At 31.2% G+C, this 14,352-nt stretch overlaps 1 protein-coding gene across 6 annotated transcripts in view; it reads left to right on the top strand.

Annotated features, from left to right (window-relative positions):
- The window catches only part of Dgkb (diacylglycerol kinase beta), a 618,799-nt gene that overhangs the window by 180,835 nt on the left and 423,612 nt on the right, over positions 1–14,352 (top strand). For all 6 annotated transcript variants that reach the window (XM_071607991.1, XM_027932698.3, XM_027932697.3 and 3 more), the window contains one exon: positions 6,275–6,349. In XM_071607991.1, coding sequence (XP_071464092.1) covers positions 6,275–6,349 — 75 coding nt within the window. The remainder of the gene's footprint in view (positions 1–6,274; positions 6,350–14,352) is intronic.

Below are 14,352 nucleotides of genomic sequence, written 5' to 3'. Positions count from 1 at the left end.
AAGTAATATCCTTTCCTACTATTTAAATTTTGAATGTATTTCAATGAAATGAATACTTCATTTTTCAATCAAAAACAAATATTACTTCTGAATAAAATGTGTTTTTAAAATTTCCATTAACATGTTTATGTTTGTACCCTGCTAAGCATGATATGAATTATTATATTTTTTAAGAGAGAGAGAGAGAGAATTTTTTAATATTTATTTTTTAGTTTTCGGCGGACACAACATCTTTGTTTGTATGTAGTGCTGAGGATTGAACCCGGGCCGCACACATGCCAGGCGAGCGCGCTACCGCTTGAGCCATATCCCCAGCCCAAGATATGAATTATTTTAAATAAATAATAGCTTAATAGTTAAAATTTCACAAAATGGTTGCCTTGCTCAAACAGGTATAAAATTGTAATTGAATAATAATACTAAAATTATTTTCTATTGTGCCATTTGCAGTTTGTTAACTGTCTATACTTTGAGTATTTTTTATTTAAATTAAATTTATTCTTTAACAGGCAATGACATAACAATTGCACATATTAATTAAGTACCAAGTGATGTTTGGATTATATGTATATATTGTACACTATTTAAATCAGATTTAACATATCTATCTCCTCAAACATTTATCTTTTTTTTTTCTCATGCGAAAATTCACACTCTATTCTTCTAGCTTTTTAAAATGTATGTTATTATCCATAGCCATCATCTGGGAAATAGCTGCTTCTTCCTCTCTAACCCTAAGTACCCATTGATCAATCTCTCTTCAGACCCTCCCTCCCCCTAGTCACACCAGCCTCTAGTAACCACCATTCCACTATCAATCTTTTTGAGGCCAACTTTTTAAAAAATTCCATATGAATGAGGTTATTTCCCTTGTTTTTCTGTGTCTGAGCATAATGATCACTAGTTCCATACATTTTGTTGCAAAAACAATATTTGTAACATTTTTATGGCGGAATAATGTTCCACTGTCAATTTATACTATATTTACTTACTGCATTCATCAGCTGAGGGATACTTTGGTTGTTTCTACTTCTTGGCTGAGGTAAACAGTACCACAATAGACAGAGGTGTTCAGGTGCCTCTTCAGCATATTGATTTCACTTGCTTTGGGTGCATACACCCAAAAGTGAAATCAATATGCTGAAGAGGCACCTGAAGTATGTACCCAAAGCAAATGAAATCAATATGCTGAAGAGGGATTGTTGTATCATATGATAGTTCTATTTTTAATATTTTAAAGAACCCTCCACTATCTCCCACAATGGCTACTAATTTACATTCCCATCAACAGTGCAAGGGATCCATCTTCTCTACATCCTAGTCAGTACTTAATATCTGTAGTATTTTTAATAATATCATTCTCACTGGAATGAGGTGATATCTAATTGTGATTTTGTTTTTCATTTCTCTGATGATTTGTGATTTGGGGCATTTTTTTCATATACCTATCATATACCTGATGATCTTCTTTTGAGAAATCTCTATTTATGTCTATTGCTTATTTTCAATCAGTTTTTTATGCTGTTGATGTTTTGGAATTCCTTATACATGCAGATATCAACCCCTAGCCATATGTATAGTTTCCAGACTCACTATGTTGACTGTTCCCTAGGCTGTTCAAAAGTTTTTTTGTTTGATATAATCTCTTTTGTCCATGTGATTAGCTCAGTAGATGCAGAAAAGTCAATTGATTAGATTCAACATCTATTCATGATCAAACATTGAACAAAGTGAGCACAGAAATAAAATTAGCTCAATATAATAAATGCCATATATAACAAGCCCACAGCTGACATCATACTGAATGGGGAAAGATTATAAGCTTTCTTTCCATTATCTGGAATAAAATAAGGATATCTACTTTCACAACTTTATTCAACATAGTCTGAAGTAGAATAATCAAGCAAGAGACAGAAATAAAAGGCATCCACATAGGAAAAATCAAATCCAATATTTACTGTTTGCCTATGACATGTTCTTCCATATAGAAAGCCCAAAACATTCCACCAAAACCCTCCATCAGAAAAAAATCTAATAGAATTAATTCAAATTAATTTGAAATCAGCAAAGTATAGGATATAAAAATCAGTATACAAAAGCCAGCAGTGTTGTTATATTCCAATAGCAAAGTATTTAAAATTGAAATCAAGAAAATAATGCCATTTATAAAGGTTACCAAAAAATTAAAATACATCATAATAAACCAAAGCAAGGAGATGAAAGATATCTACAATGAAATTTATGAAACACTGATTAAAATAACTAAATGGGACACAAAAAATATGATGTTCTTGTTCATAGATTAGAAGAATCAACCTTTGTAGAATGCCCATGATTCCCAAAGTGATCTCTAGTTTTAAGGCAATCCCTACCAAATACCAATTACATAGGACTAGGAAAGAGAATCCTAGAATTTGTATAAAATCACACAGAAAACCTAAGTAACTAAAGACACATTGACCAAAAAGAAAAAAAAGAGGAGGCATGACACTAACTTCAGAATCTACTATAAAGCAGTAGTAATCAAAACATGGTTTTGTCATAGACATAGACACATAGACAGATGGAACAGAAAAGAGTCCAGAATTTTACTCGTGCTTCCACAGCTGAATTTTGACAGAGGTATTAACAACATGTGTTGGAGACAGTCTTTTCAATATATTGTAGTAAGAGAATATCCACAAGCAAAAGATTAAAACTAGGTCACTCTTATCCTTTATAAAAATTAACTCAAAATGTATTAAAACCTTATAAAATCTGAATCTATGAACCTACTAGAAAAAAAAAGATAAGGGAAATGACTCACAACACTACAATGGGCAAGAATATTTTTGGACAAGACCCCAAAAGCATAGGAAATTAAAGCAAAAATATACTGTGGTTACCTTGAATACAAATATCTCTCACAAAGAATCAGATAAGATTTAAACCTATGTTAAACAGTAAAGTCAAATGAAATCAATAGAAAAGAATTAAAAATATATTTCCAAAAGAAACTACATTTCCTTCTAATTAAAATTACATTAATCATGTATGATGACCCTGAGCTTAATAACTGTCTTTCCCTTATCTCAGTACATATTTTTTTATAAATTATAAACCAATTATATAGGGATAAAATGATAAGGAAACAAAACTTTATGGGGAGAGCGTGGCAAATTTGAATGCATAGTCTGTATGCATAGTAACTTCTGTTTTCTCTTCATCCATTCACTGGAACCATTCAAAATCAAATGAAATGTAAATATGTTTTTAAAAAGATTTATTATGAATGTAAGTATAACTTTTTGTATGCATACAAGATACCTTTCACAATGGGATTACATAGTTTTTTTCCATTAAAATATTTCAGCTATTTTGACTTTGATATGTCATATAAGTTGCAAAAGTCACAGAATTATATATGCACAAACAGTGCCCTATACCATGCAACAGGTGTGAAAGTGTTCACATATCATCCATTCAGACAGCAACCACTGGGCAAATTTAAACAATACTAGGATTTGGGGATAAAAGATTTGCAATAGTCATGCATGCTGTCAAACATGTAAGCAGATATATTGAATCGTATATGATAAATGTTAAACTAGAAATGTTCGAAATAAAGGTGCTATGGAGGATCCAATTGGGAAATATCTAAAAACTGAGAAGTCTTTGAAGAAAAAGTAGCTTTTATATTGTTTGTTATTTAAATAGATGTTTCCCACATGTAGGACAGAGAAAGACAAATTCATGAAAAATCTTGATGTCAACTAGGAATGATTTACCAAGGTTTAAGTTTAAGGGAAAGATAAGAGATTAACTTGCCCATATTGGGAAGATACTAGAATTTCATCCTGGAAACAATATGTCTATACCTAAACAATAGTAGGGAAAGGAACTGGAATGTGAAAAATTTAATAGATCTGAAGATCTATATAATGAAAATTACAGAACCCCAAACAAGACTTTAGAAGATGGAAAGAACTACCTTGCTCTTGGATAGGTAGAATTAATATTATCAAAATGACCATACTACCAAAAGCACTATACAGATTTAATGAAATTCCAATCAAAATCCCAATGAAATTCCTCATAGAAATAGAAAAAGCAGTCATAAAATTCATCTGGAAAAATAAGAAACCCAGAATAGCTAAAGCAATCCTCAGCAAGAACAGTGAAGCAGGTGACATTACTATACCAGACCTGAAACTATACTACAGAGCAATAGTAACAAAAACAGCATAATATGGGCACCAAAAGAGATTGGGAGACCAGTGGTACAGAATAGAGGACACAGAGACTAACCCACAAAATTACAATTATTTTATATTAGACAAAGGTGCCAAAAACATGCATTGGAGAAAAGATAGCCTCTTCAACAAATGGTGCTGGGAAAACTGGAAATCCATATGCAACAAAATGAAATTAAACCCCTATCTCTCACGATGCACAAAACTCAACTCAGAATGGATCAAGGACATAGGAATAAAACCAGAGACCCTGTGTCTAACAGAAGAAAAAGTAGGCTCTAATCTCCATCATCTCAGATTAGGCCCCAACTTCCTTAATAAGACTCCTTTGGGCATAGACTAAGGAGAGGGATAGCTGGGTCAAATGGTGGTTCCATTTCCAATTTTCCAAGAAATCTCCATACTGTTTTCCATATTGGCTGCACCAATTTGCAGTCCCACCAGCAGTGTATGAGTGTACAAGGACTTAAAGCATACAACAGGGACACAGCCATATGAATGTTTATAGCAGCACAATTCACAATAGCTAAACTGTGGAACCAACCTAGATGCCCTTCAGTAAATGAATGGATAAAAAAATGTTGCATATATACACAATGGAATATTATTCAGCAATAAAAGAGAATAAAATCATGGCATTTGCAGGTAAATGGATGAAGTTAGAGAACATAATGCTAAATGAAGTTAGCCAATCCCCAAAAAACAAATGCTGAATTTTTTCTATAAGTAGGTTGATTCATAGTGGGATAGGGAGAGGGAGCATGGGAGGGATAGACAAACTCTATATAGGACAGAGGAGTTGGAGGGGAAGGGAAGGGGCATGGGGTTAGAAATTATGATGGAATGCGATGGTCATTATTATCCAAAGTACATGTATGAAAATATGAATCGGTGTGAATATACTTTGTATACAACCAGAGATATGAAAAATCATGCTCTATTTGTGTAATAAGAATTGTAATGTAGTCTGCTGTCATATATAAATAAAAAAATTAAAAAATTTAATAGAGCCCATGAGAGAAATTGAAGACCTGAACTAAACCAGTGAATAGTAGTACCCCAACTTGACAGGCATTTCTCAGTTAGAAGGCACAAGATGGTCCTCTGGTGGAGTTCTGGTGCCAGGGTAAAGGATCTATTGAGAATAACTCCAAGATCTTTCTTCAGATACTAATCAGAAACTAGAATGTGGGGTTATTGAAGATTTGAAGATGGGGAAACATATGTAGGTATTACATAGTGTGTTTACAGAATTTCTATCAGTCAGTATCATAGAATATAGAGTAATATTTTTATGTGTATATAAAAGTAATCCCCCAAATCAAAATATCACCCTTTATTTTAAATATTTTGTGTAAAAATTTAAACCATATGGGATATAAGAATTTAGAAACACTTTTGTTTGATTTGTTATATTAAAATTATTTTCTTTCAGAAAAAATGAATTATTTAATACATATCTGTTAAGACAGTAGTTTTGTGAATTAACAGGTCAAGATAATTGTTTATATAAAATAATAATGCCATCTGAGGCTACATTCTTTGCTTACATAAATACATATAAGGTATATAACCCCATTGTTTGTGTGGGGTAGCTAATTTTGATCTCTATTAATTTGGCCCAACAACTCAATCTCGAATTCTATGGAGAAAAGAATGTATTTCCATTTATTGAGAGAATATATTTAAGTAATTTACTGAAATACTTTTTCCAAATATTTATTTGAAACCCAATTATTTAACTAAATGATATTCAAAAGTGAGTTGGAGAATATTCTAAATGCCTATGCATATTTGGAATGCATCATTATTTCTGACTTCTAAGATATATTGCCTTTACAATGGCTAACAAGTTCTTTTTATTTTTATTTTTTTTGAGAACTACTATTTCCTCTATTTCCTATAGAGATATTATATTTCTGATACTATTAATGCAATACATATCAACTATTTTAATTGCAATTACATATTTATAACATTGAGATGTTACCCCCTAATTATAATTAAATTTCTTCTCTTCTTTCTATATTTTATCTTCATAGAATTTACAGAAAATTTCAGTATCTACTAAATCCTCGACAGGTTTACAGTCTTTCTGGGAATGGACCAATGCCAGGGTAAGTCCAAGGATAATATCATTACCATTAACTTGCTTAATAGTAACTAATTTATTAAGCAGACTGTCATATCCATAAACAATGTTACTGGAATAATGCAGACTGATCAGTATATACAAAATTAAATGTGAACTGCATAAGAGAAACAATACAGATAATGTTAATTGAAATAGCTGACATTCAATTATAAGTAAAAATTTCCTCCCTTCTAAACATTGTGAAACAATACTAATAATACTAATAACAATAACAGTACACACAGCATACTAGACAAGTGTTTGTGTTTTAAAAACTACTAAGCCATGTGTTTGAATTATAATTCTCCTTTCTTTTACTTATTAAATATAAAATATAGATCTGCTCCAGAATGTGGAGAAAACTAGTTAACAAAGAATTCAAATCATAATATGATATCTTAATTTATTGCTTGCAAAATCTAATGACTATCACTCTTTGTAACATATTTTATTGTTAATGGGTAAGATAAAGTGAAATAAAGTTATTTTTTCAATATAAACTATCTGATTCTCATATCACAAATATGTACCAAAATAAATCATCATTAGTTTGGCCTAGTTAAATAATTAATTTTATCTTCTTCCACTAACCTCGTTTCTTTCTATCAACATGAGAGTAAACTTTAGACCACATAAGTAGAGAAGAGTTTAATCAGCTTTTGCATGCTCCATTTTAAAAAAAAAGTATGATTTAAATTAACTCATATTTGGCAACTATATACCAAATATTGAAATTCTACTCTTGAAATTGCTGAGTACAATATATAGCATTGTTTCTTATGTTAAATAAATGTTAATAAAATATAGTTGATAAGCATAGGCTCCCACAATTGTATTTATTTCTTCTATGCCTTGCTGCCTGCTGTCTAAGGTAGGTTTGCAAATACTAAGATATGATCTGATGAATTTCCTTTCTGTAGAAGGCAGGCTTACCAGAATCACAACAATTTAGTTCAAATACTGCCTTTATTGAGCTCCAGAATCTAGAGGAATGATGATCAGAATATAGGCTAGGTGAACCACATGCAGAATGAATCAGGGTAGAAAAAGTCAAGCCAAAGTAAAGACTTGATATTAACTCATAAGCTCAATTAGGGTAGTTCTTTTTCATGACCTTTAATGTTTTCTGGACTTTCGAGAATAATGAATTCCAAAGTTTAGTCATGCCAAGAACTCTGTAGGTCCACAAAACCAAGTAAATCTAGAATTTTTTTGCATTTCACAGTTAAGCAGAGTATCTGTTTGCTCTACCAATTACTAGCTTTGTAAATTTAACCTATTTAGGCCTTCATTGTCTAATCTGTAAAATGAGGGCTAGTACCTACCTCATAGAGTAGTTGTGAAGTTAAATGGGCAATGCCTATGAAGTACATAGTCATGTGCTTTCCACATGATTACAAATATTACAAATTTCAATAATGTTTGTATTGATATTAATTAATAATAATAACATACCTTTGTAAATATACAACAATAGTATTGATTTTTAGCCCCATTTTCTCATTTCATTTACTTATTTATTTTTGCCTCTACACTTAAATATGCTTTACATGTTTTCTTTCTCTCTTTCAGTTTAAGGCCATTCATTATCCTCTACTCTATTTTAATTTTATTATATGAAAACATGGAAGTACATACTACATAGTATTAATTTAATATGTGAAAAAATGAAAGTATAAAATATATGTATGTGTGTGATTGTAAGAATCCTGCACACTGCAATGAATATTATGCAGAAAACAAGCAGATACTGGTCTCACTTCAAGAATTACCACTCCTTACAAATTACCAGTATGATTGGGTATATCTTCCCAAACAATCAAATAAACATATATAAACAAATGTCTGTCTTGCATATATTTCTATCTAATACCTCTTATCTTTCTATCTAATATATTCAAATATATATTTGATAGACAAATATATGTTTTGACATAACTTGGAGTATAGACTATATTGTTTTGCAACTTGCTCCTTCTAGTCAAAAGCCTGTAATTTTGTCCTTGTCCTTTTCGGTAGTTATAGACAGTTTCATTATTTCTAAGGCCTGCATGGTATTCTGTAAGTTTGTTAGCTATCCATTGTTGATGAGTGTTTAGATTGCATTTGTTTTCTACTTATTGACAACTATGCTTTAACTCTATCAATTTGTTGACTATTTATTATTATTGATATTGATTTTTTATGTACTTTTGAAAGCTTGTTCAAATAGTTTCACAGAATAAGTCACTATAGGTAAAATTGCTTGACAGAAGTTTTTCAAGTCTTATCTGGTTCTGCCAAATTACTATCCAAAAATTTTCTTTTAGTAATAAAAATAATATTTATTATATTTATTTATTATAATCCCAACAATAGTATATAATTCCTATTTCCCCAACCTCCCTTAAATTGGCTATCTATATTAATCTCTATATCTAATTTGAGAAGTGAAAATATCTACTTTATGTTTTTATTTGCATGTTTCTAATCAATTGTAAAGTTGAATATAGTATCAATTATGTTTATTTTTCTAAGCAAAGAAATATGCTCTAGTTTATTATCCAAATAACATATACTAAAAATTATGAGGTTGCTCATTGAATTATTAGGGAAACTAATAATTGGGAAATTATTAGTTTGGGAAAATAGGAAGCAGGACAGTTTGAGGAAAGGAGCATCAATAAAAAGAAAAGTCCCATGGTAGCTAGTGTTCAGAGTAATGGATTCCAGTCAATTGTTCTTAGTGTTTTCATTTCTGTGCTCAAGGTTCACATATCATGGAGAAGCTTATGTATTTATCATGCCACACCCTTGGCTAGTGTGGAGTTGGGCATCTTGTCTGATAGTCCAATTGAAACTATCCAAACAGATTGTTTCCTCAAAACCAATGATGATGCTGGAGCCATTGAGGAAGAAAGGTGAATTCTTGGTAGGAATAAACAGTAGGTATCCACCACAGTCTTAACAGTTGGGTAGAACAACATAACTTTCGCTATGAACATGCAAAATGGAAAAGATAACCACTAACCATATGGATATTCCTGAACATATCTGAAAATAGTCATGTCCTCTAGACAACCCAATGTCACAGTTACTATATCTAAGTTTAAGTTACATTTCTCTGGAAAACTCTTTGTAATGGCTATTCTCCCTTTATCAATTCCCTCAGTGGTCCAAAAATTCCAATTTTAACTATAAATATGAATTAAAGTGATATTTTTAATAATTAAAAATATCAATTAAAATATCAATTAAAAGAATGAAACCTTATACAGTCACAACTGGTTAAAAGCTGTTGGTGGAACCTAGCATTTTCCTCCTACTTTATCTTAGCTGGCTGGTAATTTATACCCAGCAGAGTGAACTAAGTATATTTACCTGATAGTACTTTGGTAGAATTGTTTGTGGGGGGGGGAAACATTTTCTCATGTACATTTTTGATAGGCATGTTGGCACATGACAATATTAGTGCTTTCTATCATATATCTCTAGGTTTCCTCTAAGACACTTGATTTTATGATACTTCCTTTCATCCCAGATGTTAAAAGTGGACATATAACTATCTCTTGCATTAAACTATAGGCAGAAGTATATTTTCCAAAATTTCTTTTCATTTGCCATAATGACCAGCCACACTCTAGATACTGACTCTATACTTAGTGTGTATCATGAAATGAAGACAGGAATAGAGAGAGCCTGATCACTCCAATGCGTGAAGAATGAATGATATTCAAAGCCTCTGTAATGTTATACCACTAAGATCTGATGTTGCTTGTTACTCTTTGTAACCTAGGGCGTAGAGACTAAACCAATGGTGGGATTAGAGACCATAGTAGTATTCCCCATACCCACTGTGCAGCAACAAACCAGTTAACCCTAGGTTGTGAGAGTCAATTACATCTTATCTCCTTTATCCGTGTTTGTCTAGTGGGAAAAAGAACCTTAAAATGTCCATTTTTAGCATTTAATTCAGTAAAAACTTTATTATCTTTTATGCCAGCTTGTCTCTGTTTAGTTTTTAAATTCTCCTATGAGCTGAAAACCAAGAGGATCAGATAAAAAAAGTTCAAAAGTAGACAGTGTCCTCCAGAGAAACACAACCACTAGGATATATCTGTATAGTTATATCTATATCTGTATATTACATATATCTAAGGGGGTGTGGGGGATGTAGACATTAAAAGAATAGGGTCATGAGATTATAGAAGCTGGTGAATCCAAAATCTACAGAGTATATAATCCAGTTCAAATGTTCTCCAGCAGAATTCTTTTTTACTCAAAGGAGGGCAAACATTTTTCTCTATCTGACCTTTAATGGATTGGATAGGCCATCCACATTGTGGAAGGAAATTTTCTTTATTCAGTACACCAATTTAAATGTTAATCTCATCTAAAAATGTCCTCACTGAATCAAGCACAAAAATGTTTGACCAAATATCTGGGAACCCTGTGGCCCAGCTTCATTTATATCTAAAATTGATCATTATTTAAATAAGATTTAAGTTTTTATTACTCAAGATTTGCCTTTTGACCCCAGAACTGTGTATTCTGATATTAGTGAAATGACACCTGGTAGATCAGTGTACATTCTAGATCCACTGGATAGTATATTATTTAGAGTCTTCCACTGATTCAGTGACTGGAATCTTAAGTAGACTATTTCAGTATTCTAATTGACCAACTGCTTTAACCAATAAACTTATTTAAAGGACTTTTACTCCCAGGGCTATAAAACCACTGTCTTTTCTCTGTTTTTGTTTTGAGAAAGTATTTCTTAAGGAGAAGGCAAGACATGATTACATAAGACATTCAGTAATTCAGTTGCTATGATCACTGACAAAGGCAAAATGGTTAAAAAAAAAAAAAAAAAAGAAAGAAATCCAGTTGATACAAGAGTCTAATGTAGTTGGCTCAAATTGCTGCAGTTCCATTGTGGAAAGGATCCATTAGATCCTAGTTCCCTTGATGTAGTATATTGTAACTCACTAACTTGTTTCTTTGATGACAGCTGAGTATTCCAAAGTCAGTAGCTACTTTGTTGTCCAAGGCAAATTAATGTTGTTCATTCCTTCCATAACCTTCACCTCTGCCAACATGAATATGAGCCTTTTGAATGCTCAGTGAAGAAATACTACTGCCTGGCATTGCTTTGGGGTATTTGAGGTCTGAGAAATTCTGAAAAATTCATTTACACAATTTTCTTTTGTCACTGATTTTCCATTCTTCTCCTTTCCAAGTCTTTGATAGTGTGAGTCATATTATCAGCCAGTGCTATTAAACTATGGACATAGTATAGTCCAGAAAATGTGGATGGCAATCTATATTGTATGAAATACTGTTCCCAGATCAAATGGAGTTCTCCCTGTCCTTGAATCACTCCCAGGGTAATTGTAATGCCATAGCAGTTGATTAAATGTAAATTTTAAATTGCTCCTCTGGTCTTCATAGAATCATATCTTTTTCCTTAATACCATTAAGTAAATATGTACATCTCTAGTTATAATAAACTAACTCCACATGTTAATGTGATTTAAAAAATGTTAATATCAGTTATTGTATACTTGTGACATTACTTGTTCCCTTTGACTCTAAGCTTCTTGAAAGTACAGATGGCTTATTCTCACATTATCTTTAAAACTTGTAAGTAAAAAATAACAACTGTTTATTGAATTCAAATAAAATACAAGATAATTCTTTTAAAATATGTAATTTTCCCCATTATTGAACATAATTATACATTGATTATTTTTGAGAAAAGTGCTATATAAAAATCTTTTATTTCATCTATGTTAACTGAATATGGTACACATATAATTTTAAAAATTAAACTTATCAACCTACAGTCTTATGTATTCCAAATATCAGACATATTTCTATAGTGAAACTTCAAAATATATAATCCTATTAAAATAAATGTGCAATTTAGACAACATATAAAAGAGTCTATTTATTTTTTACTTTCTTAATTTAAAATATAATTTTATATAACATGATATCTACCATATTTATATTTAAATAGAATCCCTCTTTAATTAGAAAATTATGACCTTTTATATACATGTCTTGTTATGAAATTGTGTCAGAGATATAAGCAAAGTCCTCAAAAGACTAAGAAAATATTCATCAAAATTCAATCCAATTCTACTGGAACTATCCAAAAAAATACAAAAATCTAATGCTTTACTAATGTAAAAAGCTTTTAACTTATCTCTTAATTGTAAAATATGAGGATCCAAGCCCTCTCACAGTTAAATACATCAGCATAACTCTGCCTTGGTCGCTGGAATGACTGAGTTTGAAAGATGACTTATTCTTTCAAATTAAGATCTGTAAATTAGTAAAAGCAGCAAAACCCATAACAGTCTCATACAATTAAAGATTACATAATTTCTTGCCTTGAACAAGAAATTTTCCCATTTGAGGTATTATAGCTCTTTAATCACTTTATATACATGTCAACAAATGCATTATGACTTCAAAGATTTTGAAAAATCTGAACAGTTATTACTCATATCATAGAGAACAGAAAAAAAAAAAAAACATTGACTTAATGGCTGTTACCAGATCTATCTATCTATCTATTTATCTATCTTATCTATCTACCTACCTATCTAGATAGGTAGGTAGGTAGATAGATTGATATTGTTTGTTTCACTTGTTTAGAGATCATTGCTTATTGAAATTGCCAGAACATTAAAAAATACTTTTTAAAAATTATATATATTTATATGATTAAATGTTATTTAACCATGAAGAAGAAAAAAATAAATTATCATTTAAGCAATAAAAAAAGAAATAATAAGGAAAATATTTATTATAAAATATAAGAAAATGTCAGAATTGTTTTGTAGATGGTAACAATCATAAAGACACTTTCCTATGGAGAAGTGTCTGAAAAGATGAAAATCATGTTAGAATAATGGACTGGGGCTACCTTAATTTTATAAATTAATTATTTAATGTTGCAAAATTAGTATCTATTCCTAAGGAGTAAATTATTCCCAAATTTGCTTAAAATGATAAACTGTTAGCTCACATGCAAAAACTAGATCATTGAACTGTTGAAAATCACTACTTTTTTTTTTTGTTTCTTTAAACTGTTTCTGATTTTTTTCTACAAAAATCAAGCATAATAAATAAATATTTATTTCAGTATTTTCAATGTATTATCATCTATCCTTGTCCATCAAGTTCCCTGATGCAAGTTTGTCACCATATACAAGCAATTTAATAATCATGGCTTTCGTAGTAAAAATAAGAAAGCTCATAATTATCTCATAATTTTTTAAAAAATGATTATGCAGCAGTTATTCTATAGCAATATGTAAGACACATGTACAATGACCAGAATCATCACCTATATATATAATAGTGACCACAAAATAATCTTTTCCTGATTCTTTCTACTCTCAGCAAGAAATTACAACTTCCTTTTAAGAGTTGGCATAATCATTATTCCAGCTGATATGCTGTGATCTATTCCTGACATCTCCCAGGGAGTGCAAAGAGTACAAGTATACCAGGCAACAATCTCAACAGAGATTGTACGAAATCATATACTACATGTGCATTTTTTCAGAACAACTAATCTCAGGGTATGAGAACTGGCTACGTGATCCTATGTAACTAAAGATGAAAAAAGATTCAAGATTGCACAGAGTACAATTTGTTAGGCACATACTGACAGAGCAAGGTCCTGTGTGGCATCAAGACCAGGTGGATCCCCATTATGTGGGCCAGAAGAAGGAGGACACAATAGACAGGACAAAAGTGACTGCATCTTGTTTGGAATAGACCTGGTTAATCACAAGCCAATATCATTGACTTCAGGCACATTCCTGACATTAATGGTGCCAGGGTCTCATTGTAAAGCTTCACTTACCACTCTAGTGGTTTTGTTTATTTACAGTATGCTGGAAAACTATGTGGGGGAACCTGTCAGGGTTACTTGTCATGGTGGTACAACTCATGGTAACTGCGGGTCATATCAAGTTAAATCCTTAC

The sequence above is a fragment of the Marmota flaviventris genome, chromosome 1 (genome assembly GCF_047511675.1).
Source record: "Marmota flaviventris isolate mMarFla1 chromosome 1, mMarFla1.hap1, whole genome shotgun sequence".
NCBI classification, from domain to species: domain Eukaryota; kingdom Metazoa; phylum Chordata; class Mammalia; order Rodentia; family Sciuridae; genus Marmota; species Marmota flaviventris.
Note: the sequence above shows the minus strand (reverse complement) of the source record. Positions and strands in the feature narration are given on the sequence as shown.